The sequence below is a fragment of the Plutella xylostella genome, chromosome 26, assembly GCF_932276165.1.
Source record: "Plutella xylostella chromosome 26, ilPluXylo3.1, whole genome shotgun sequence".
NCBI lineage: Eukaryota > Metazoa > Arthropoda > Insecta > Lepidoptera > Plutellidae > Plutella > Plutella xylostella.
In genome coordinates, this window is record NC_064006.1 from 4,574,755 (window position 1) to 4,600,719 (window position 25,965).

The 25,965-nt window shown below is 35.4% G+C and overlaps 2 protein-coding genes across 4 annotated transcripts in view; one reads left to right on the forward strand and one right to left on the reverse strand.

Moving 5' to 3' along the window:
• Positions 1 to 23,800, reverse strand: part of LOC105387254 (glycerol-3-phosphate acyltransferase 1, mitochondrial) — a 49,222-nt gene extending 25,422 nt beyond the window's left edge. The window contains exons 1-2 of the mRNA XM_048630712.1: positions 23,021 to 23,800; positions 3,869 to 4,016 (exon numbers count right to left, since the gene is read on the reverse strand). Of these exons, the coding sequence (XP_048486669.1) occupies positions 3,869 to 4,016; positions 23,021 to 23,130 (258 nt within the window). The 5' untranslated portion in view covers positions 23,131 to 23,800. The remainder of the gene's footprint in view (positions 1 to 3,868; positions 4,017 to 23,020) is intronic.
• LOC105387014 lies at positions 6,461 to 13,150 on the forward strand. Of its 3 annotated transcripts, XM_048630710.1 has the most exons (3): positions 6,463 to 7,815; positions 8,123 to 8,807; positions 9,361 to 13,150. In XM_048630710.1, the coding sequence occupies exons 2-3, from the start codon at positions 8,731 to 8,733 to the stop codon at positions 13,064 to 13,066; spliced, it is 3,783 nt and encodes a 1,260-aa protein (XP_048486667.1). In that variant the 5' UTR covers positions 6,463 to 7,815; positions 8,123 to 8,730; the 3' UTR covers positions 13,067 to 13,150. The 3 variants fall into 3 exon arrangements, with proteins under 3 accessions (XP_048486666.1, XP_048486668.1, XP_048486667.1); XM_048630709.1 differs by having other exon boundaries at positions 6,461 to 8,807; XM_048630711.1 differs by having other exon boundaries at positions 6,462 to 8,811.
• Positions 23,801 to 25,965: the final 2,165 nt, after the last annotated feature.

The following is a 25,965-nucleotide window of genomic DNA, read 5'->3' on the forward strand; positions in this document are numbered from 1 at the left end:
GTACAATTGCACCTAAAGTAAGATTTTTATCAGTACAAATTCAGTATGGACGTACTTATTTACTGTTTGGGATTAAAACCTCAAAATTGTGTCAGATAAGAACAAATTACAGCACATTATGTGGGTATTATGACTATTATGGAACTAATAGCTGCAGAACGTTATTGTAATAAATAATGAATGCGTATAATACCAACAATAGAAAACCATAATACAGAGACCATTCCATGTATCAGATAAATATAAAAATAGAATATGAACCTACTTATATCAAAATCAATTCTAACGTCGCTTTAATTTGTCTTAAAAGGCAGAAATGTTTATACCCCAGTGCAGTAATGGGTTAGTTATAGTAGATTTTCATTTAATTACCATGGAATCTCGATTAAAATCCAACTTAAGAAAGTAGATACATACTTGGTGTATCAGGCCTAGGTTAATAATATGTTAGAAAGGGGACATTTTACCAAACAGTATGTATGCAAATTGCAATTGATGCTCACTTCATTACGTTACGCTAATAAATAATTATTACCTATTCTACGTTGACAACAACCGCAAAGGTTTAGTATTTCCCTAGGTTTACCTATTTAATTTTATTCATCAAAGGTCAGATTTCAACAGCGAAGGATAAAAAATAAATGTCTAGGGAAAACCTCAACAGTAGACTAATAGCATATAATAGTAAAACTTACATAACTATAGTAAAATACCTCCTTCAATAGTGTGTTGACATTAACAGGCATATAATATGGGTAACAACAACAGTCGTAAACAGAATACTCAGAAGTCATACTAAAAACTATTTGAGCTAAACCTGTTTTCTATAAGTTGGCTAAGGTCTTCGTTTGGAACAGGTAAATTGGCTAGAATATCCTTAAAGGGCTTAAGAAATTTCGATTTACAATTTACATTTGAGAACAGATTAATCAATGTAGGTACCTGAGTGTAATTACTGTAGTTTTAGGAAATTCGCGGAATTAAATGCAAAACATCGTGTTGGCTATAGATATTATCTGGAGTTTTCGTTAAATAAACACTACTATGGTATGTAATAGTTATCTTTTACTGCCGTGTGAAGGTCGAATTTCTATATGTTTTTATATCAACACTACCTAAATTACGTTAGACTATACCACAGAAGGATAACTAGTAAGTAGTAGTTATATAGCAGTCATACTTCGCCAAATATACACAGCACCAGTTTCAAGTAAAATTTACAACACCTCTTTTATTGGTCAGGGCCTTAGAACAACGAATCTAGTCTGGATAATAAATATACAGAGGCTTGCGTGTAACATGCAGTTTAACTGTAGGTTATCTAGTATCTGTGTTGTTTAATCTGTTTATCTCATCCCGTTATTGTTGCACTGTATCCTGGATATGACACTGTTCCATCACAACACACCAGCCACTAATATGTTACCTTGATGTTAATGTGGTATTTTGTTTCAAACAGCGTACCACAAGAATCTCTTCTAGGGCCGAGTTTATTCATCTTCGATTTACCGAAATTTACACTACACCTTATTACAGTTTGCATTAAAATTGCGGATTTTTAACATTTAGCACATCACAGTACAAGCGCCGTTCGACGCTTAAAGAAACTGACAATATTGAATCATGAAATTCATCAGCAAGGAAATAGAATCATAAGAATGGACGAGTCGGCATCAATTGGCCACTGAATTGAATAAGAATAGAGTGCTTGACACAGGTCATGATTCTTGCAGCACAATGTCAATTACTTATAGCATATTGGTGTACTTTATAATAAATAAATAAATGACGGTATAACATTACATTCTTAACTGAAAAGAATTACATTGATTTATAATAAGCCACATCTTCAGTAAAACTTGCCAGGGTGTCCACTCAAAATGCTCCAAAAAATTCCCTGACTTTTCCGTTTTTCCCTGACCATTTCAGAAAATTTCCCTGACCAAATATCAACATATAAACCTAATTTAAGTAATTTGAAGACAAAATCTTGATTTCGAAGTACTAAAATTACACTTATTATAACTTGACTGCGTAAAATATGTATACAGGATCGGAAAAAATGGTATATTAATAGGGAAGTAAAGCACTTAACACACACAATTACGTTGTTCTACTTCTAAATATTATCCAATCTCCATGTTTTTTTAGGATATTAACGACATAATAAATTATATAGTTATTTCTGTTCTCTGAATTTGCTATAGATTCAAACTTATAGGCACCTCAAGCAACGCAATTTTTAATAACTGCGCCGAATCATGCCGTTGTTAAACAAAAACAATGTATTTTTTAAAGGCGAAACCTACCGTCTAGAATATATTATGCTGAAACGATTGACATCAAAATAAAAAAAAAAGTTGATATTTACTTGGTGAATAACGATTTCCCCTGAAATTTTATCAAGGAAAATACCCATGTTTGTCACGAGCTACATTCATCTCTATAGCACCCGAGCCCCGGGGCTTGAGTGCACAAACGATAGCAAATGTTTTCCTAAATACCTATTTCTCGAGGTTCCCTCTTAAGCCTTAGGAGGTCATTCTAAACAACTTTTGTCGTGTGAGTATTGAAAATTTTCGAAAAAAAACATCATCCGCATTCGCCTAGTTTAATAGTCTGACCAAAATAAGACTGATTACCATAAAAGTAAAAATTGAAACCGAAATAGAAATTGAAACAGAACCATTTTTTATGGCTCTCTCCTGCCTGACAAAGTTGTTACTTAGTTGTGTTTTATGAACTTTGATAACATGTAGTACAAAATAGAATAAAGTTTTGCTCTGCTAGATTAGTAAAAAAATAGATTATTTATTAATAGAGGCCGCGCGGAGGCAGCGTATGCGATTTCGCTGACGTATAAAATAATTAGCGAATTGAGAACCTCCTCCTTTTTTCCAAGTCAGTTAATGAGCGCGGCTGCAGCGCGTCTGCACCAACAAAATGACGTTTTTATCACAAACTTCTAAAATTCTTTAAACTAAATTTGTTTTGAATGGTGAAATGAGTCACCCTCTTTTGCATCAACCTGTATTATACGAGCTGAGTCTGGGATCTAGCTAATCTTTTATAATTCCTACTATTTTTTCCAACTGACAAATTTTATCACGTAGATTTAAAAAACTTAATTGTATAAGTAATTATTATAGTATAATAGTAAGGATCAGTCAAAAATATTCCAAAACTAAACGAGATTTTATTTTATGACTTATGTATTTCACGTAAAAAAGAAGTATTACTAGTAAAGGAAATGAATGGAAACAATTTTGCTAGAAAAAGGTCATTTTTCCCTGACTTTCCAGGTGGCCCATCAAATTCACTGACTTTCCCTGACCACCTAGAGCTTCCCTGACTTTTCCCTGACTTTCCCTGACTTTCCAGATAGTGGACACCCTGCTTGCCTTTATTGCTATGAAAAATCTCAGCTGTCGCTCAGTTTATCGATATGCTTACGATGTGTTATAGACCGCGTCACTTCCGTTATACAGTCAGCAAAATATATATGTATGCCACCCCAGTGCAAACAGTCTGATCCCTCATGGGTGAAAGATAGACAAATCTAATAATATTTTATCGATATATTTAAGGTTTCTTCACGCTACACCGTGTTTCGATCGGGCCGTGCCCCACGTAGCGTGAAGCATACTTTATAGTCGTTAATATATAATAATAATTTCGTTTATTTCAGATAATTCAAATCCATAAATTTGTTAGCAACAGTCTTAGCCTAATATAATGCCCGTCAATGGATTATCAAATTATATTTTTTTGCGCTGGGTTGGCCTATGTAGCTCTTTTGCTGACCCGTACTTAGTTTGCGCTAGAGCGAGTGGCACACACATATCCTGTACCTCAGCGTCAACCTCACCTGTTTCTCAGCGTCCAGCCTGGCGTAAACGTCGGCCTGGTGCTGGCGCTTCTTGGCGCGCACGGCCTGGCGCAGCGACGAGCTGGGGTCGCGGCCGCACCACCCGCCCACCCGCTCGCCCACCACCTCCAGCATGTCTGCCACGCGGCTGCAGACAAGAGACACGGGATTAATGACCATAATCAGGTCTTGGGATCCCTAATGAGGGATGGGACAGGGCTCAAAGGGTAGTTTCTACTCTGAACGGTCCTGTCTCGGGGGTAAATAATAAAAAACCGACAAAGAGATACCTGATTTCAATAAAAGTAAAATTCACAGAGTCTATGTTAGAGATTATGTATTACTTGTCATAATCTTTAGGCACACAGGTGGTTATTTATTAGATACTGCTTAGTTCTACTTGTATTAAACACTGTCCATAAATCCATTCTAAAACCTTATTGTCATTTATTAAAATATCTTAAAAGACTTATTTAATTTACAACTAGCATATTATTATACCTATCAATCCGATAATATTGAATATCAGATAACTAAAGACAGGGTCATTGTACGTATCGAATTTAGGTATGGACAATTATCAGATAATATTATTTATTTTAAGGACATTGACAATTCACAGAGGTAGAGAAAACAATAGTAAAATTTAGAATGCCCTAAGTACTCATTTATTGAAATTCCAACGATACTGACTCATAATTGTAATTAACCAACGGATGTTTCGAGAGAGCTAGATGCCACCAAAATAATAGAAAACCCCGTAACGAAACCCAAATGGACATACGCTCTGACGGACTCGGGTGTACATTCAATGCTCTGACCTATCACAATAATAGTTGGACTCACAGCAAACACGATAGGAAAACACAATGGAAACAGCGCAGTAAGGCCAACGTTCCTTTATCGGACTCCATGGAGGTCGAACACAAGTACCTTGAGAAGGATGCGTGAATACGCGCCACGGCTACTGTGGATGCACTGGTCGTGATTAATCCTAGCACGCACGTCTGTGGGTTTACCACCACCGAGCAGCAGATTAGACTTGAGGATAGTACGGATAAAAATAAAGAATTATAAGAAATTTCTAAAATCTTCTCCTGAGGTGGAGCTAAATAATCATTGTTCGATTGATGTAGCTTGAGTTTACTTTCATCCTATTTTTTAGGGTTCCGTAGCCAAAATGGCAAAAACGGAACCCTTATAGTTTCGTCATGTCCGTCTGTCCGTCTGTCCGTCTGTCACAGCCGATTTACTCGGAAACTATAAGTACTACAGTGATGAAATTTGATGGGAATATGTGTTGTATGAACCGCTACAAAAATATGACACTAAATAGTAAAAAAAAGAATTGGGGGTGGGGCCCCCCATACATGTAACTGAGGGATGAAATTTTTTTTTTCGATGTACATACCCGTGTGGGGTATCAATGGAAAGGTCTTTTAAAATGATATAAAGTTTTCTAAAAAACATTTTTCTTAAAGTGAACGGTTTTTGAGATATCAGCTCTCAAAGTCGTAAAAAGTATGTCCCCCCCCCTCTATTTTTATAACTACGGGGTATAAAATTCTAAAAAAAATAGAGGTGATGCATGCTAATTAACTCTTTCAACGATTTTTGGTTTGATCAAAGTATCTCTTATAGTTTTTGAGATAGGTTGATTTAACTGTAATTTTGGTTAATATTTGCTGCTACGGAACCCTTTGTGCGCGAGCCCGACTCGCACTTGGCCGGTTTTTTACTGTTGTACTTAATTATAAGTAATTGTATCTATAAAAAATATTTAAAAATGTATGTGGAAAATTAATTCAAACACGTGTCTAGAGCTTCGACCTTGTTGAAAGTTCATGAGATAATCTGCATCGCATGAGGAAGACAATTAGTAAATAAATGAACAGAAATATCTCTGCTTTTACGACTTTTTGTTCTATTTAATCAAATATAGAATAAACATAAAGTTCTAACAATATAAGCATACGTATTATTTTGATAATTTTTTATTACCTACACTGAACATTTATAAACCAGTAAAGCAGTAAATTGATTAGACTCTGTTTTTGAAAGATGGTACATATTTACAGCTAAAAATCTGTTTCTAGTTTTGTGGCTATTAGGGCCGAACATATCTATTACACACAGAAAAAGGGGAAACGGCACACAAATACTTTAATTTATTAGGCAGCTTCTACTGATAATTAAAAAGATATAACTTATAAATATGCCGAAGGCAAATAACCCAAAAAAACTAATCTATCTCACTGAGCTAATAATAGACTGAGTATTATAGTTATACGATGTGAACATCGTAAAATTAGACAAAAATAAAAATGCGTCAAGTGCGAATCATACCTGTATTTATATATGAATTTCTGTGGTAGATAGGTACACTTATAATATATTTATGTATCTTATATATCATTTAATATAGGCAAACGTAGTGTGGTGTGGGACGCCCTCCGGCTAGATAGGTTGATGACTTGAGTAGTAGGGATTCACGGGTTCTGGCTCATTTCCCCGCCTGCTCCACCTGCCCGCCCCTGCCCCCTCCGAGGCGCTGTCTTTAGCGATCCTGCAAAAAGCTCGCCGCGAATAAACTTTATTAAGGCAATTAGCGCCCCGCGGTTTTATTCGCGATCCGCGACTTTTTCTAATTGGAATGAATCCTATTGCGACACGCTTTCCTATTGGGTCCGACTCTTTCCTGTAGTAGTAGGGATTCACGGGTTCTGGCTCATTTCCCCGCCTGCTCCACCTGCCCGCCCCTGCCCCCTCCGAGGCGCTGTCTTTAGCGATCCTGCAAAAAGCTCGCCGCGAATAAACTTTATTAAGGCAATTAGCGCCCCGCGGTTTTATTCGCGATCCGCGACTTTTTCTAATTGGAATGAATCCTATTGCGACACGCTTTCCTATTGGGTCCGACTCTTTCCTGTAGTAGTAGGGATTCACGGGTTCTGGCTCATTTCCCCGCCTGCTCCACCTGCCCGCCCCTGCCCCCTCCGAGGCGCTGTCTTTGGCGATCCTGCAAAAAGCTCGCCGCGAATAAACTTTGTATACAAGTAAGTACCTATTGTGTAGGTAGAATATTATCGGTTGATTTTAAGCATATCTACTAACCACTCCTCCTCGCGTTGCTCGTCGTCGCACCTACCTACAGGCTTTCATTAAGTATGAGTGTGTGACTGTTATTTGAAATAACATGGTATCCAATGGATAATATTTATCAGCCTTACTTCATTCAATGCATTACTAGCGACTGTAATAATTAAAAGACATTATTACTGGTGAATTAAACATCCATCTCCGTGTCTTTACTAAATAACATAAAGCGTAAACACTTGTACGCAGTGGCTGATAGCGTTATAAACCGAGTTCTAAAAACATAGTTATGTAAAGTGAAATCAATAATTATACGTACCTACATGCAAACATTACGTTTTTTTTCACCCACCAACGGTTCGATGCCAAGCATTTGTCCTTAAGTAGGTAATATTTTTTTGGTAAGCATCCCAAAACAATAAATAACTCCAGATATGTCGCGCTTTGGGTGTTCGATGCTAACCCTAATCAATCACTCAATATAAGTGCAAAGGTAATATAAAAAATACTGTGGGCTGGCGTCTGAAATAAAAAAAACACTAGCTTGTACATACGTGTCTGCGCGAAGTGTTATGGGAATATCAATTTTATTTGTATGCCGATAAAGGAATCAATGTGGGATTTTAAAAAATGAACAAGTCTCGACCAGTTTTCACCTAACACAGATGTGTTTGGTTTAATCTCGATAAAGATTGGGATCGTGTACAAAAAATACCCCCGAAAACCGCATTCCGCGTATATAAAACGCGCTGCATGTCAGATCTCAAACATATCAGCCTGGCTCTCTACTGAGTGAGTTTATAATTATTGTGTATTGTGCTACATAGATACCTGCAGCGTCCAGACATATGAATGTAAGTTATGTTTTGTATCTAATCACTTTCCGTTGAATATGTATAATAGTCCATTACTTTGTGTACATTGCATGTGAGTCAAAAGCACCTCAGTGTTTTAACTTACTTTTATTCTTACCCGTATTTTTTTGTGCAAGTAACACTATAGTTAGTTCTCATGGCATAGTAGGTAATTCGTTGACCCATTTCATCAGTATTAAACCGTAACTTTACGCATATCTCTGCTTTCCACCCCCCCCCCAACATAAGATAATGTGCATCATCTATTTTTTACCGTAGTAAAACCAAGTAAATTTATTTGTTTTAGCCATCAACAATAATTGACGACTGCGACTACACCATGAAAAATTACTATTATCCGAGCCCTAGTGATGATGAAATACTATCACCATCACTTCTCCTGAAAAAACCGACTAAACGGATTCACGAAAATATTGATTCATATTTTGAAACTCCCTCGAAGAAATCTAAGAGCAAAACATTATCTTCGACTGTCGGACGTGCTGCCTGCGGCGGTATTTCATATATATCCACCAATGAAGACGACGGATCTAAAGCGTCACACCTCATAAAAATTGAAATGTACGATATGAAAAAATTGAAAGATTTACCACCCAGCGAACATTGGAAAAAAGCTGATATGCGAATCAAGCTGTATTGCACCTCTGATCATATTCTTTTCCATGATACTAATCAACTCATGTTTTCTATAACAAAACAAATAGCTACAAAGACAGATTGCAAAAAATATTTTCTCGAGACATCGAAGTAAAAATAATAATGTACCACGACCCCCGGCGCACAGACCACACACAACTGCTACACTACCGAGACGCCCCTCTATTTCCTTCGTACTATATAAACACGCGACATTGAACTGTGACTACACTTCCCTTCTCAAACTCAGCTGCAAACATGGATCTCTCTCTCGATTCGTCAAGCTACGATGCAGAGCTACTGAAGGCTTTAGCTGACTACGAAAATCAGGAAACGTACGTAAGTGAACAGTTATTTTATTTTACTATTTCTATGTATACTTATATGTAATTTGATGAAAATAGTGATGGTGTGTGAATATTAGTGGGGAGGGGGTGGATACACGCAGTATAAATGTTTTATTCTTAAATTTGTACTCTCACAACTGTGTTTGCGTTCAATTGTTTAACAATGATGAATTTTACTTATGAAGATTTATTACTTTTAAACAAAACTTTATTGTTGGATAAATTTAATAAATACATTCGATTATGGTATATAAATGGGGTCTTACCATCTTCACTTAAAAATGATTCAAACGTGATTCCTTTTTACACCCCTTGTAAAGGACATCCTATCAACTCTTCTTTATTAAATAATACCGATGAGATAGATGGAGTACATATCATGCAAGCATATTGTAACACTTGTACAAGATCGGAGACTAGCACATAAATTTCATTAGGTAGCTACTAATAGTTAAATATCTGGATAGGACAATGCAAATATTCTGTATAAATTATGCTTTTAATGTCTATGTATTTCAACTAAGTTGTTTTTTATTCATAGATTAACTGGAAATGGAAGAAAAAGAAAATGGGGTGATGTCATCACCCCTTCAACGTCGGCCGCTGCAACGAACAACGACCCCTCCCAGGCAGCCCTCCAGGCAACACCTCTAGAAGAAGATACCCCTCCAGGCAACAAAATTAAATGTGATGCGTGTCAAGTTCACATTGGGAAGAGGTACTTTTCACGTCATTTAAATAGCAAATTACATAGGGAAAAGGTTTTAAGAAACCATGAAACATTAGAAAATGTGAAAATAATTGAAAGCGCATTTGGACAACGAGTGAAATCCTATCGTATTCAGCTCGACTCATCTAATTTAAATAGTTCTGTATCAACAGATTGTGTAATAACACCCGAGGTATACTTCGAAAAAATTAAAAATAAAATATTTAAACTACTAAGGGATAACATAGATTGCCATTCATTCATCAAAGTAAATTTTGTTTTACACGCAGAATTCATTCAAATCACTAAAGACTTAGTTAATTCTTTCGATTTCCAGGGGTATAATTATAGTTTTTGCAAGGGGGATGATATTGAGTTAGATTTTGAACAAGTTGTTGTTGAGTTTTCCAACAAATTAGGCGAATTCGAAAAAAAGGACAGTGGATGGAGTCTAAAAAAAATCTTATATGTTGATATGAACGTAAATAAATTTAATCCATTGCGGGGCTCATCATATATTGATTTACCAATTGATATCAAACATAAAAAAGCAGTACTAAACATAAAAAACTCAGATTATGAATGTTTTTCGTGGGCAGTGTTAGCGGGGTTATACCCCGTAAATAAAAATGCAGAGAGAGTGGCAGCATATTTACCCAACAAAAACAAATTAAATTTTGGTGACATAAATTTTCCAGTAAAACTACGAGATGTGAAAAAATTTGAAAATTTAAATAATATGAGCATTAATGTTTTTGGATTAGAATACAATAATGAAACAAAGAAAAATGAAATCATAGGCCCCTTACATTTTACGAAACATCGAATGCCTACTCATCTAAATTTATTATATTTAACAAATGGCTCGAATGGTCATTATTGCCTCATAAAAAACATGTCTCGATTACTTAGCAAGCAGATAACCACATCAAATGAAGCAATTCATATTTGTGATGGGTGTCTTTTACATTTCTCAAACAAAGAGCATCTCAATCTGCATCAAAAAAATGATTGCGTTAATATACGAACTGAATTACCTAGTGCACGAAACACAAAACCCAACTGGTTTGGAGAGCACACGAGTAGTGATAAGTTAAAATTCGATAAATATGACAGACAGATGAGAGTGCCCTTTGTGGTGTATGCAGACTTTGAAGCGTTTGTTACGCCAATACCATCATGTGATAATGATCCCGAGAAGTCGCATACAAATAACATTCAAAAACATAATGTTTACAGTTTCGGTTACTATCTAAAATGTGCGTATGATGATAAACTTTCCAAGTACCAAACTTATATGGGTGAAGATTGCCCTAACGTATTTCTAAAATATTTAAAAAAAGATTTAGAGCTCATAACTAAAAAAAATTCTTTTGTTAAATCACCTTTGCCATTGACGGATGAAGATAAACTTAATATATCTCAAAGTCAACAGTGCTATATTTGCAGTAAAGATTTAAATCATGATGCCACCATTGATCATAATTGGCACACTGGAGCTTATAGTGGAGTTGCGCACAGCATGTGTAGTTCAAAATACAATCCACCTAGATTTTTACCTGTATTTCTACATAACTTAAGCAATTATGATGCACATTTTATCGTACATGCATTAAACTTTGATTCAGGAAAAATCGATATTATACCCCAAAACAAAGAAAAATATATTTCTTTTTCTAAACAAATTAAAGTGAATAACCATAATGTTAGCTTGAGGTTTCTCGATTCGTTTAAATTTATGGCTAGCAGTCTAGATAAGTTGGCTCAAAATTTGAGGTCTGATCAATTTAATGAGCTCAAAAGAGTATTTCCAAAGGAGGACGATTTCAAACGATTAATAAAAAAAGGTATATATCCCTATGAATACACCACGTCTTTTGATAGTTTAAAATGTACATCTTTGCCTGATAAAGAAGATTTTTATAACTCATTAACTAACACAAATGTTTCTGATGAAAATTATAAACATGCCCAGGACATATGGACACATTTTAACTGTCATGATATGAGTGATTATTCGAATTTATATTTAAAAACCGATGTGTTGTTGTTAGCCGACATCTTTGAAAATTATAGGAATGTTTGTTCTAAGACGTATGGATTAGACCCAGCACATTATTTTACTGCACCGGGATTAAGTTGGGACGCTATGTTAAAGTATACACAAATTGAATTGCAGCTTTTGACTGATTTTGATAAAATATCTTTTATCAAAAAAGGTATACGGGGTGGTATTTCCCTATGTAGCAATAGATATGCGAAAGCGAATAATATTTTCATGAATGACTATGACAGTCGAGTACCACCTTCGTTTTTGATTTATCTTGACGCTAACAATTTGTATGGGTGGGCTATGTCACAATATCTTCCGACAGGTGAATTCGAATGGGTAGAAGAAAGTGTCAATTATAATATACCTGATAATTCAGAATATGGTTATATATTAGAAGTTGACTTGATATATCCTCATCATTTACACGATTCTCACTCCGATTTGCCTTTCTGTCCTGAAACAATTTGCACGCCAAACAGTAACGAAAAAAAATTAGTACCAAATTTAAAAAACAAAATAAAATATATCATTCACTATAGAAATCTTAAACAATGTATTGAAAACGGTTTAGAACTAACTAAAATTCACAGAGCTTTAAAATTCAAACAAAGTGACTGGTTAAAAAAATATATTGATTTGAATACTTCAATGAGAACTTCAGCCGTAACTGATTTTGAAAAAGACTTTTTCAAATTAATGAATAATGCCATATTTGGTAAAACAATGGAAAACATAGAAAAACGTGTGAATGTTCACTTAGTTACGCAATGGGAAAATAATGGGAAAATTCAAGGTGCACAAAGTTTAATTGCCCGACCAGAATTTCACAGTGCATCATGTTTTTCTGAAAATTTGATTGCAGTTCAATTAAATAAAACAAAACTTTTATATGATAAACCAATTTATCTCGGCTTTTGCATTCTGGATATTTCCAAAACACTGATGTACAAGTTTCACTACTCATATATGAAAAACAAATTTAACGATAGGTTAAAATTGATGTACACTGATACTGATAGTTTAATATATCACATTCAAACCGAAAATTTATATAGCGACATAAAGTCAAATTTAAAAGACTATTTCGATACATCTGATTATTCAATCGATAATCGTCATAATTTTCCACTTGTTAACAAAAAAAAGATAGGATTTTTTAAAGATGAAAATAATGGAAATATTTTCAGAGAATTTGTAGGTTTACGTTCAAAAATGTATGCAATCGAGGTAGAGAATGATTTTATTGCTAAGGCGAAGGGCATAAATAAATCTGTAACTAAGACGTTTCAGCTAAATGACTATAAAAGATGTCTATTTAATCAAACCCGAAAAATCGATTGTATGTTAAGATTTAAATCAATAAAACATGTCATATTTACACAAAAATGCTCCAAAATTTCACTGTCTCATAATGATACGAAGCGAAAATTATTGGAAAACTCAACCGATACTGTTGCCTGGGGGCATTATAAGATGTCTGAATAATTTTTTAGTTTTTGTAGTTTTAAAAATAGTTTAAGATTTTTAACATTGTTGTGTGTGTCTGTGTCTGTGCTATGCTTCTGCATATATGTTTTTTTTGTATTGTGTGTACTAATTATTCTATTTAGTTTTAAATAACCAATAAGCGTGTTTAGTTTGTATGTAGGTTTTATTTTTAGTGTGTAGCTTAAGATTAAATCATAAAATAAATTTATATTTTTATAAACACAATCTCATTTTTCATTTATTCATTCAACGCAAATCAGCAGTACTTAGTAGACGTTACTCAAAAATAACAAATAATGCATCATTTTATTCATCCGTTCACAGCTATTATTGGTGGACCTAGTGGCTGTGGCAAAACTAACTTTGTCACAAATTTTATAAAGTATGTTAAAAAAATCTGCAACACAAATTTTTCACAAATAACTTGGTGTTATGATGAAATGCAACCATCATATAATTTATTAGAAGTTAACTACCACCAAGGATTGCCGGAACTTACCATGTTTGATGGTAAAACTCCTCATTTAGTAATAATAGATGATTTAATGAGAGAATCCGACGGAAGAATCGTAGATTTGTTTACAAAGGGCAGTCATCATAGAAACCTCAGCATATTTTATATAACACAAAATTTATTTCACCAAGGGAAAGGACAGCGTGATATTTCTTTAAATTCGAGTTATATCATATTTTTTAAGAACCCTAGAGATAAGACTCAAATACGTTATCTAGCTCGTCAAGTTTTCCCTGAGAATCCAAAATTTGTTGAAGAAGCTTATAAAGACGCCACAAAGGAAGCTCACGGATACTTAATGGTTGATCTTAAACAAAATACTTCCGACATTTATCGCCTTAAAACAAATATATTTGAACAGCAGCATTGCATAGTTTATGTACCCAAAAAAGGATTTAAATACGATGTGCAAAAACAAATACCTATCATTTCCAAATAATGCCTGGAAGAGTAACGACTCATAAACATTTCCTCACTGCATTACAAACACTCAAACCGAAGTTTCGTAAAGCACTGTTAAAAGTTTGTAGTGAAGAAGAAATTAACTGTATTTGTGAGTGTATTCACAACGTTTTAAAAGGAAACATTCCTCTTCAAAACAAAGATTCAATTAAATTAAGAAAACATAAAAGTACTTTGAGAAAATTGGTTTCTAAAGGGAAACACCAGTTCAGAAAACATATAATTATCCAGAAAGGTGGTGCATTTTTACCTATTATATTGGGTTCTGTTTTAACCGGATTAATTAATAGTATATTACGGTGAAAACTATAATGGATAATACCAAAAAATTGTTACTTGTGGAACCTGAATTTTTAGAAAAAATTAAGCAATCTGATAAACCTGAAACGACCCTTACTCGGTTAGATGATGAAATGAATAAAATTTTAAATAGTAAGGTAGATGACCGAGAAAAATGGACTTTATACTTACAAACTCTGCAAAGATACTTACATTTTACTGAAGAAGAGCGACAACCGCTGATTACTGTGAAGAACAATCTTACCGAGAACTCAGAAGAAAATATAGCGACGACAGTTACCAAATCTGAACCATTAAAACAGGACGTCAGCAATATTAATTATCCATTATCTGCATACACCCCATCACATTTACTAAAATTAATACCAAAAACTTATTTAAAAAAGGGTGAGTTGCTGCTGGAAAACATCCTGAAAAATAAAGATAGAGTTAATTGGAATGATCGCGGGGAAGTCACCATAAACAATCAACCTATACTGCATAGCAACATTGTGGATTTAATAAATGATGTGTTAAGACCGCTTAAGCGCGCGAAGCCCAGAGGTTGGGAAGTATTTAGTTCACTGCTGCATGATATAAAAGTTCCTCTATATTGCATAGGCAATCCAGCTAACTTAAATTATATAAATTCACTAAATTCAAACGAAATAAACTCCCAATCAAACACTAAAAAGGAAGAGATTAAACAAGCATCTCCTGAAACTGAAATTCAGGAAAACTATACACCGAAGTTAAAAAATATTGGAAAAATTAGTAAGAAAATAGATTGGGAACGATGGACCCCGTACTAGAGATCAACGATATATATTATAATGTATCCCACCCAGCTGGTTACAGCAGTGTCGATAAATTAGCTAAATCTATGAAGGGAAAAATGAAAAAAGAGGATGTGAAAACTTGGTTAGAGGCACAGGAAACTTATACTTTACACAAACCACTTATCAGAAGGTTTCCTAGAAATAAATATGTGTTATCAAATTTTAATGAACTTTGGCAGGCTGACTTAAGTGATATGCAGTCTTACAGTGAATATAATGATGGTTTTAAATATTTGATGTGTGTAATCGATGTTTTCAGTAAATACGCATTTGTTCGTCCAATGAAGAATAAAAATGCTGAAACCTCAAAACAGTGTTTTGAAAGTATATTTCATGCAGCTAAAGCCACTCCTCGTCACATACAATCTGATAAGGGTTCTGAATTTATTGCTAATAGTGTGAGATTATACTTTAAAAGTAAAAATATTAATTATTATACCACTAACAACCCCGATATTAAAGCTAGCATTGTGGAAAGATTTCAGCGAACACTAAAAATGAAGATGTGGCGTTACTTCACACATAAAAATACATATAGATATATTGATATCTTACCAGATTTATTGCAATCATATAATCATAGTTTTCATAGAAGTATTAAAATGGCTCCTTCTGATGTTACATCTGAAAATATTATGACTGTATGGCGCAACTTATACCATACAAAAAGTGCTGATAAAACTCAAAATAAACCTAAATACCGCATTGGAGACTACGTTAGAATAACTAAATACAAACATATATTTCAAAAGGGTTATGAAACTAACTGGAGTGATGAGGTATTTCAGATATTGACTATAATACCTAGATCACCATGGGCAGTTTACACTTTAAAAGATTTACAGGGAGAGGCAATTACCGGTACGTTTTATGAACGCGAGTTACAAAGAGTGATTTATGACCCCACTCGTCAATATAAAGTAGATAAAATAATTCGTTCACGGTATTCTGGTGTCAGAAAGGAAGTGTTAGTGAAGTGGAAAGGTTATCCAAATAAATTCAACTCTTGGATAAAAGCATCCAATTTAGAAAAAATATGATGGAAGAAAGTTTCTATCTCACATTGTTGAGTAATAGCTCAATGTCTTATTTTCCGCAAAACACCACAGCTAATTTTTCAACTATGTTACCCAAAAGTATCAAGTTAGAAGGGGAATGGGTAGTGGGGTTAGTTGAATTTCATTATCCTTGTACTATGTTCAATGTGCAAGAATATGAAAACGTACTTTATATAAAGAAAAATGTAATGATTCCCGATGAAGAAATAATGACGTCAGTAGAGTATAAGTCTCATATTCCAGCTACTAACTACGAAAGTATTGATCAAATGATAAATGCATTAAATGAAAATTCTTTGATAAAAAATAACGTTACATTTTCATACGATAAATCATCGAAAATTGTACATCTTACTGATCACAAAAATGAAACTAAATCAATAAAGTTGACTCCCAAACTTGGCTTACAACTTGGATTTGAACCGTATACAAACATGATTTTAAACTCATATGGAAAATATCCCTACAACTTGTATTTAGGGTTACCATCTCAACTTTTTGTATATTGCGATATAATTGATCCGCAAATGGTCGGTGATGTTATGACGTCTCTGCTAAGAATAATTCCGTTAGATCCTATTAAATATATATACGGTGCACATAGGATGCATACATTTTCACCCGCTCATTACTTACCCATTATGCGTAGGGAATTTGATACAGTAGAAATTGATATAAGAACGAGCACAGGTGGAAAGATACCATTCCAGTTTGGAACTTCGTGTGTTAAATTACACTTTAAACGAATAAAATGAGTCCACAACATCCTTGTCCATATGAAAAATATTACTCACATCAAGCTGGAACAGGAATAGGCATTGTTTACAAAGGTGTACCCCACCAACGAGGACATGGGATAGGTAGCTTTTTAGGGGGGCTATTTCGATCAGTTCTACCTTTATTGTCAAGTGGTGCAAAAGCAGTAGGAAAAGAGGCCTTACATACCGGTGTGGGAATTTTATCAGATATGATAAAATCACAACCATTGGAAGAATCTGTTAAACAACGTCTGAAAATGGCTAGTGCTAACTTGAAAAGGAAGGCTGACTCTAAAGTTGATTCGCTTATGTCTGGCTCGGGGTATAAATTAAAAAGGCTTACACAACGACCAATCATTGCTTCAAAGACATCACAACGAAGAGGTACAAAAAATAAAATCAACAAACGCAAAGTTAATGATATTTTTTCATAATAATAATAATAATAATAATAATGTCGTTTTTACACAATAATTCCTGTGAGTGCACAAAATCTGAGTTAGACTTATTTGCTCTTCCATCGACACAAACAAGCATTGAAAGTGGGTTATGGGTTCACTATAAACCAATATCATCCCTGTCGGACGATGGACCCATTGAATTTCAAGTACCCGGAAACGGAGAAGACTATGTGGATTTGAGTCATACGCTACTACACATCAAAGCAAAAGTATTAAACCAGGACTCATCTGTTGTTACTGAGTCAACGAACGTGGCACCAGTAAATAATTGGCTTCATTCCTTGTTTAGTCAGTTGGATGTTTACTTAAATCAGAAACTCGTATCACCACCCAACAATACTTACGCATATCGAGCGTATATAGAAAATTTATTGAACTATGGTCCAGCTGCTAAAGAGTCCCATCTTACGTGCGGTTTGTGGTATGGAGATACCTCAGGTAAAATGGATTCAACTGATGAAGGAAATAAAGGTTTTATTAAACGCAAAGAGTTGGCCAAACAAAGCCGGGAAGTGGAAATGCTTGGTCACGTGCATGCAGATATATTTAACCAAGAAAAATTTTTAATCAACGGTGTTGAAATGCGCGTCAAATTAGTGAGGACAAAGGAAACTTTCAACCTTATGAGTACAACATTAGATGCTAAATTCAAAGTTCAAATCACCGATGCAACTCTCATTATTCGTAGGACACGTATAAATCCATCTGTACTGCTGGCCCATCAGAAAGCTTTGGCCACAACTACAGCTAAATATCCGATAACACGAGCTGAAGTTAAAGTTTTAACAATACCTGCAGGAGTTCAAGGAAAAACGCTGGATAATATATTTTTAGGGCAAATACCCAAAAGATGTATAGTGGGTTTTGTAAACAATATTGCTTTCAATGGTAGTCTGAACACAAATCCTTTTAATTTTCAAAATTATAACATTAACTCTTTTAGTTTGTACGTTGACGGACAACAAATTCCTTCTAAAACACTTCAGCCCTCATTTGAAAATAAAGTATTTACCAATGCTTACCATACTTTGTTCTCTGGCACAGGTATTCACTTTTTGAATGAAGGTAACTCTATATCTAGGGAAGATTTTGCTGACGGTTATTGTTTGATGGCATTCGATTTAACACCCGATTTATCGGCTAATAATAACTCACACTGGAATCTTATAAGGCATGGTAGTCTTAGATTAGAAGTGCGTTTTGATACCGCTCTTACATCTACCGTTAATTGCATAGTGTACGCTGAATTTGATAATGTTCTTGAAATAAATAAAAACCGCGATATAACTGTAGATTATAATAGTTAAATTGAAGTAAGTTTACCATGTATAAAAGATAGAAACTTAATATCCTACTCTTCATTCATAACCATCTGTTCACAATGGATACTCAGCAGATTAAAAACTATTTAGTGGAAATAAGCCCATATTTGATGCATAATGTTTTTGCAGCAAACAGAATTCCACTAAATGTGAGCAGACCCTTTTTTGCAGTAGTTAACTTAGATCCTGACTCAAAACCAGGCTCTCATTGGGTAGCTATTAGTATCGATAGCAATGGTTTGGGGGAATATTTTGACTCATATGGACGTAATGCGTCTAGCTATCATAAATCATTTTTAGCACGTAATTGTCACAATTGGTATTACAACTCTAAAATACTACAAAATTATTTTACAACTGTTTGTGGTGAATATTGTTTAGTCTATCTTTATTTTAAATTTAAAGGATTGTCAATGAAAACTTTTCTTAACTTGTTTACTGAAGAAACTATGTTTAACGATTTACTGGTAAGAGAAATGTTCAATAGTATTTTTTAAAATAAATGATAGTTATTTCAGACCTACTGATTTTTATTTTCCATAATTATACCTACTAACTACCTAACTATATCCCTATTCTATTTTAGTATATGGGTTAGTAAAAGAAAAAAGTTTTACTAATTTACATCAATTTAATGAAATAATTAAAAAAGGGTTGGACTATAACTAAAATTAACATCTAAAGTAAACGGAGACATTTCTTCTGATTCTTCACTCCAAACAATTCTCAAAGGGTTGAATCGCAGAGGCAGCATGGGTGGACTCAGCATAGGTGAGTACGAGGATTGCTCTTGTCGACGTTCATAATCCAAGAGGGCTTCTATTAATGCGGCATCGAACACGGAAGAGTGTAGTGTATAATCCATGGTTGGCGGCAACAGAATACAGGGGCGTCTCGGTAGTGTAGCAGTTGTGTGTGGTCTGTGCGCCGGGGGTCGTGGTACATTATTATTTTTACTTCGATGTCTCGAGAAAATATTTTTTGCAATCTGTCTTTGTAGCTATTTGTTTTGTTATAGAAACCATGAGTTGATTAGTATCATGGAAAAGAATATGATCAGAGGTGCAATACAGCTTGATTCGCATATCAGCTTTTTTCCAATGTTCGCTGGGTGGTAAATCTTTCAATTTTTTCATATCGTACATTTCAATTTTTATGAGGTGTGACGCTTTAGATCCGTCGTCTTCATTGGTGGATATATATGAAATACCCCCGCAGGCAGCACGCCCGACCGTCGAAGATAATGTTTTGCTCTTAGATTTCTTCGAGGGAGTTTCAAAATATGAATCAATATTTTCGTGAATCCGTTTAGTCGGTTTTTTCAGGAGAAGTGATGGTGATAGTATTTCATCATCACTAGGGCTCGGATAATAGTAATTTTTCATGGTGTAGTCGCAGTCGTCAATTATTGTTGATGGCTAAAACAAATAAATTTACTTGGTTTTACTACGGTAAAAAATAGATGATGCACATTATCTTATGTTGGGGGGTGGAAAGCAGAGATATGCGTAAAGTTACGGTTTAATACTGATGAAATGGGTGAACGAATTACCTACTATGCCATGAGAACTAACTATAGTGTTACTTGCACAAAAAAATACGGGTAAGAATAAAAGTAAGTTAAAACACTGAGGTGCTTTTGACTCACATGCAATGTACACAAAGTAATACATATTCAACGGAAAGTGATTAGATACAAAACATAACTTACATTCATATGTCTGGACGCTGCAGGTATCTATGTAGCACAATACACAATAATTATAAACTCACTCAGTAGAGAGCCAGGCTGATATGTTTGAGATCTGACATGCAGCGCGTTTTATATACGCGGAATGCGGTTTTCGGGGGTATTTTTTGTACACGACCCCAATCTTTATCGAGATTAAACCAAACACACTTGTGTTAGGTGAAAACTGGTCGAGACTTGTTCATTTTTTAAAATCCCACATTGATTCCTTTATCGGCATACAAATAAAATTGATATTCCCATAACACTTCGCGCAGACACGTATGTACAAGCTAGTGTTTTTTTATTTCAGACGCCAGCCCACAGTATTTTTTATATTACCTTTGCACTTATATTGAGTGATTGATTAGGGTTAGCATCGAACACCCAAAGCGCGACATATCTGGAGTTATTTATTGTTTTGGGATGCTTACCAAAAAAATATTACCTACTTAGGGACAAATGCTTGGCATCGAACCGTTGGTGGGTGAAAAAAAACGTAATGTTTGCATGTAGGTACTTACGTATAATTATTGATTTCACTTTACATAACTATGTTTTTAGAACTCGGTTTATAACGCTATCAGCCACTGCGTACAAGTGTTTACGCTTTATGTTATTTAGTAAAGACACGGAGATGGATGTTTAATTCACCAGTAATAATGTCTTTTAATTATTACAGTCGCTAGTAATGCATTGAATGAAGTAAGGCTGATAAATATTATCCATTGGATACCATGTTATTTCAAATAACAGTCACACACTCATACTTAATGAAAGCCTGTAGGTAGGTGCGACGACGAGCAACGCGAGGAGGAGTGGTTAGTAGATATGCTTAAAATCAACCGATAATATTCTACCTACACAATAGGTACTTACTTGTATACAAAGTTTATTCGCGGCGAGCTTTTTGCAGGATCGCCAAAGACAGCGCCTCGGAGGGGGGCAGGGGCGGGCAGGTGGAGCAGGCGGGGAAGTGAGCTAGAACCCGTGAATCCCTACTACTACAGGAAAGAGTCGGACCCAATAGGAAAGCGTGTCGCAATAGGATTCATTCCAATTAGAAAAAGTCGCGGATCGCGAATAAAACCGCGGGGCGCTAATTGCCTTAATAAAGTTTATTCGCGGCGAGCTTTTTGCAGGATCGCTAAAGACAGCGCCTCGGAGGGGGCAGGGGCGGGCAGGTGGAGCAGGCGGGGAAATGAGCCAGAACCCGTGAATCCCTACTACTACAGGAAAGAGTCGGACCCAATAGGAAAGCGTGTCGCAATAGGATTCATTCCAATTAGAAAAAGTCGCGGATCGCGAATAAAACCGCGGGGCGCTAATTGCCTTAATAAAGTTTATTCGCGGCGAGCTTTTTGCAGGATCGCTAAAGACAGACGATTGGACTGCTAGAGGCCGAAGATGATGATAATATATGTAATCTTATTTTTTTATTGTTATTACGCTTCTGAAAAGTTTATTTTGTAGGTCGGGCACTTTTATTTATCCTTAGGTACCTACATGAATTTGATGTTCTCAGTAGAAAACTGTAAAATGTAAAAGGTGGATTCAACGTTCGAAGTCTGATAGTGATATCCCGATAGACCGCCTAAAGAGGTACAGTAAATATCTTAGAATACATTCTTCCTAAAATTGAATCAGTTTTTAGAGGTATAAGTATTTTAGAGTTATTATTCTGTGGTATAATGGACAAAGATGATCGGACGACAAACCAGAAAGATTTTGCGCAAGGAACCTTAATAACCAAAGCTATGAACTAATACAGGTACGGAATTTAAATAAAGGTTTTAATATAATTCTTATTTGTCTAACCGTGACCAAATAATTAGATCCGTAAAAGACAAAAATCAGTGGAAAATTTATACAATAAAGGTCAATCAGCACATCTAATTTATTAAACAAAGTAAATTACAAGTATAAAGTGTGCACTAATTAGATTCAGACAAGTTAATGTCTTAATCGTATATGTATGACCATCTCCCTCATTCTCATTATGCCTATAGGGAAACAGAGAGGGCCAATCAAAATTAATTCTGCTCAAAATGGAAATGAATGCATGTCCAGTAAGTAGGTATAATTATGAGCGTCTATGCAGCAGAAAAAGTGTAAGATGGCACGTTACACCAATAAATACCGGGATGGCACTATCCCGGTTTCATGCAACACCACATTTTTGTATTTGAATAATTCATAATATTGGAGGGAGAGCAAACGGCTCCAATTCTAGACCTCACGATTTTCGAAGTGTGTGCCAAATTTCAGCACACTGACAGGTACTTCAAGGGCTGTCGTTGAGCATTCATCATCACGACCCATCTCGTCCTGAGGCTACCGGCCACCTTCCAATGAAGGAAGGGTTTTAGGCCTAGTCCACTTTATTGGCCTCGTGTAGGTTGGTGGTCGTTGAGCATTGGCTACCAAGAATAGCTACCGAAATGTTTCCGCCTTCAAACATGAACTCATTGAGAATTGGCTACCAATATCAAAGGAAGTTGGTTCGGCTTTAAACTGAACTGAACTGACCTGGAAGTGAAGAACCAGTAGAGGATGGCGGTGAAGATGGCCAGCTCGGCGGCGCCACTCGCCACACGCGCGTGTTCGACCACCGACCACACGTTCAGCATCGTATCCATCTCCAGGGAACAGTCCGCACTCACATCACCGTCCAACACACTACAGTTCCTCAGCACACTTGCACGCGAAATCTTGATGCAGTTTTAAAATATGATTGACGAAATATCATGGAATGGTCTCTGAAATTCGGACGAATTTTATTGGTCTATTGAATCAAGTAGTGGAGATTCCCCGCCAGATTTCAATTCGACATCCCCGCGCACGACCGCTCGCGACGACAGTTGATAAGCAACTGAACCACACAGCGGCTATCGTTATTCTCGCAGTAAACACAGGCGACCTGAACCGACACCCTTTGCTCCCGTGCACATGCTGTCGCAGCCGGCTGTAACGTGACGGACCGCAGATAAATTCTCCCCAGCCAAAGGTCCCCAATAAGGTCGATAATGCCGCAATAATTTGCGCGAAAGCAGCAGAGCTCTGGATGGACGCCTGACAGATAAACACAGGACGGCAGCGTGCGATAGCGCTGTGAAAACAAACACTTAGAAAATGACCCAAATGGCGATTGATAATTCAGAGTCAAAGCTCAGTTTACTCGATAAGTGGAATATTTGGCGAAACGGGAACAATGCGACAATAATTATGGTTGACCCAATCTAGGTAGCTCATTAAATGCGATAACAAAGATACATTAGCGATTCATCCGTTCCGTTGTTATCGTCCGCTTTGTTTTATAAACACGTGCATGGTGGTGTAACATATCACACCTGTACAGATTGTACACAGGGAACGTACAGGCATTGGTACACCCACATGATAAGTTTTTGACATAGTGGTATACTTTTGATGAAAATAAAGCAAGTGTTTCGTTCAGAGATTGGCAGTGTGACTCACACTGCCAATCTCACACTGTGTGAGTGCTTCAAGATTTGGCACATTTCCCTGTAGGCCGGAAGACTGGTACGTTGGGTCACAACCTCAAGTTTATTGACACAAAAGCATTTGTTGCTCTAATGACACACATTGAACGTCTTATTTAAATAGTAAGATGTGTAGAAAGTACAAACAAAATGAAAGGGAAACCAAGATTTTGTTATAGTTGTAAAAAATCAAGATATCGTAAAAAAAAAACTAAGCTCAAAATTTAGAAGCAAGACTTGTAATCAGTATACAGTTCCATCAAACAAAATAAATATGCAGCCCCGCTCACATTGCTGATGAAATAACACAATAGTAAGATACAGAAAAGAAAAACGCGAAACGGCAATTAAACATTAATTGTCCGATAAAGTAAAGGTCACTACTGAACACCGGCTCATCACGCGGGAGCTGATCCGCGAATCGCATAATTCTATAATTATATTTATTTAAACGTAAACATATTATAACATAATAATAATTATTCTATAATTTGTATTATGAGCACAAGAGATAAGGCTAACAAGGAACTTTGGTCAAACTATCAAACACATTATTGTTACAACGCATAAGTAAAATATACGCAATACAATTAATTACATATTTAGAAGATAAATAAGTAGAGCGGGTTGGAGATATCTGACAACAACAATCGTTGGCACACAGATAATTCCATGATTTGAGGCCACAGTCTAGCGAGAGCAGCGTGGAACATCCTACATACTATCCCCGGTCAGCTGATAACAGAAATAAAGAAGACAAAAGAATACCTAGTTTCCAGGTGTGAATCATGAGGTCAAAAGCCACGCACATGCACAATGACAATCGAACTATAGAATCCACTGCAGTTCAATTATCAATAAATGGCTTATCTTGCACGTTCCTTGTGAACTGTAGAAACAAAAATGTTGACCGATGCAGTTCAAACAAGAATTATAAAAGCAACTAGGGAGCGATATCGCAACGTGTTCATATATTTCGTAATGGCAGCAAATGAATCAACGCACTCATTGTAAGCTAATCAGCTTAATCTAAATATTAATGAAACATCGGCTGGTTTAACTATTTATTTAACTAAAACAGTTTCGCTTAAATTAGAAAATGCGGACCTTTATTATTTAATCCTTGCAATCCTGCAATTCATACCTTGATGGAATATGTATTTTTGTAATGGTCAATACATTATTTGACGCATTATGATATATTTTCCAAAATACTATATTCTTTGGGAAAATAACCCTTTTTAATTCATGGTGTAGGTATTACACTTGGCCCAGATAGATCAATGTACTATAAGAAAACATTTAAATAGTAACAATGACTAAGTGAATCAAAGTACTACCCGTGTCCTAAATCAAATGGTTTTGTTTAGAATCAGTAAGTACTGATATCGGCCAATCAACCGTATAATTATTGTTCAAGCTTTGTTCGATCTGAACCTTTGTCTTTTTGGCTTGTGATTTTCAAGTGATAGAAATTATCTTGGTTATACAAAATACTTATAAAAAGGTCATTGTTAAATATAACCAAAATCTCGTTTTAACTTTAAGCCCCTGTTCCACAATGTCTGGTTAGTGGCTACCTGTGAGGTAAAATACATGCTGTCACTTTCTGTTATTATTTTTTTGACAGTGACAGCATGTATTTTATCTCACAGGTAGCCACTACCCAGACATTGTGGAACAAGCCCTAAGACTGTTAAAAATTTGTGAGTGGAAGTAGTTGGAACAAAGATATCGATGTTACAAACAAATTAAAAGGAAACAAAGAATCGAACAATACCACTATAATGTGTTATAAAACGGAAGTAAGTCCATAAATGGTAATCGACACGAAACTCCTATATAATAATTAATTCTAATAAAGTTTTAGTGTATCTCATGATTGGTACATGATTTTTGGTAGCTAACAGATAAAATTATCCCTAAGTGATTAGGTACTCTAAGAGGTTACTGTTTACTTTTTGACCCGAA

Coding starts and splice junctions, on each gene's coding strand:
- LOC105387014 (XM_048630709.1), top strand. CDS start 8,731: ATGGATCTCTCTCTCGATTCGTCAAGCTACGATGCAGAGCTACTGAAG. Junction 8,808..9,360: donor GACTACGAAAATCAGGAAAC/GTACGTAAGTGA, acceptor TTTTATTCATAG/ATTAACTGGAAATGGAAGAA.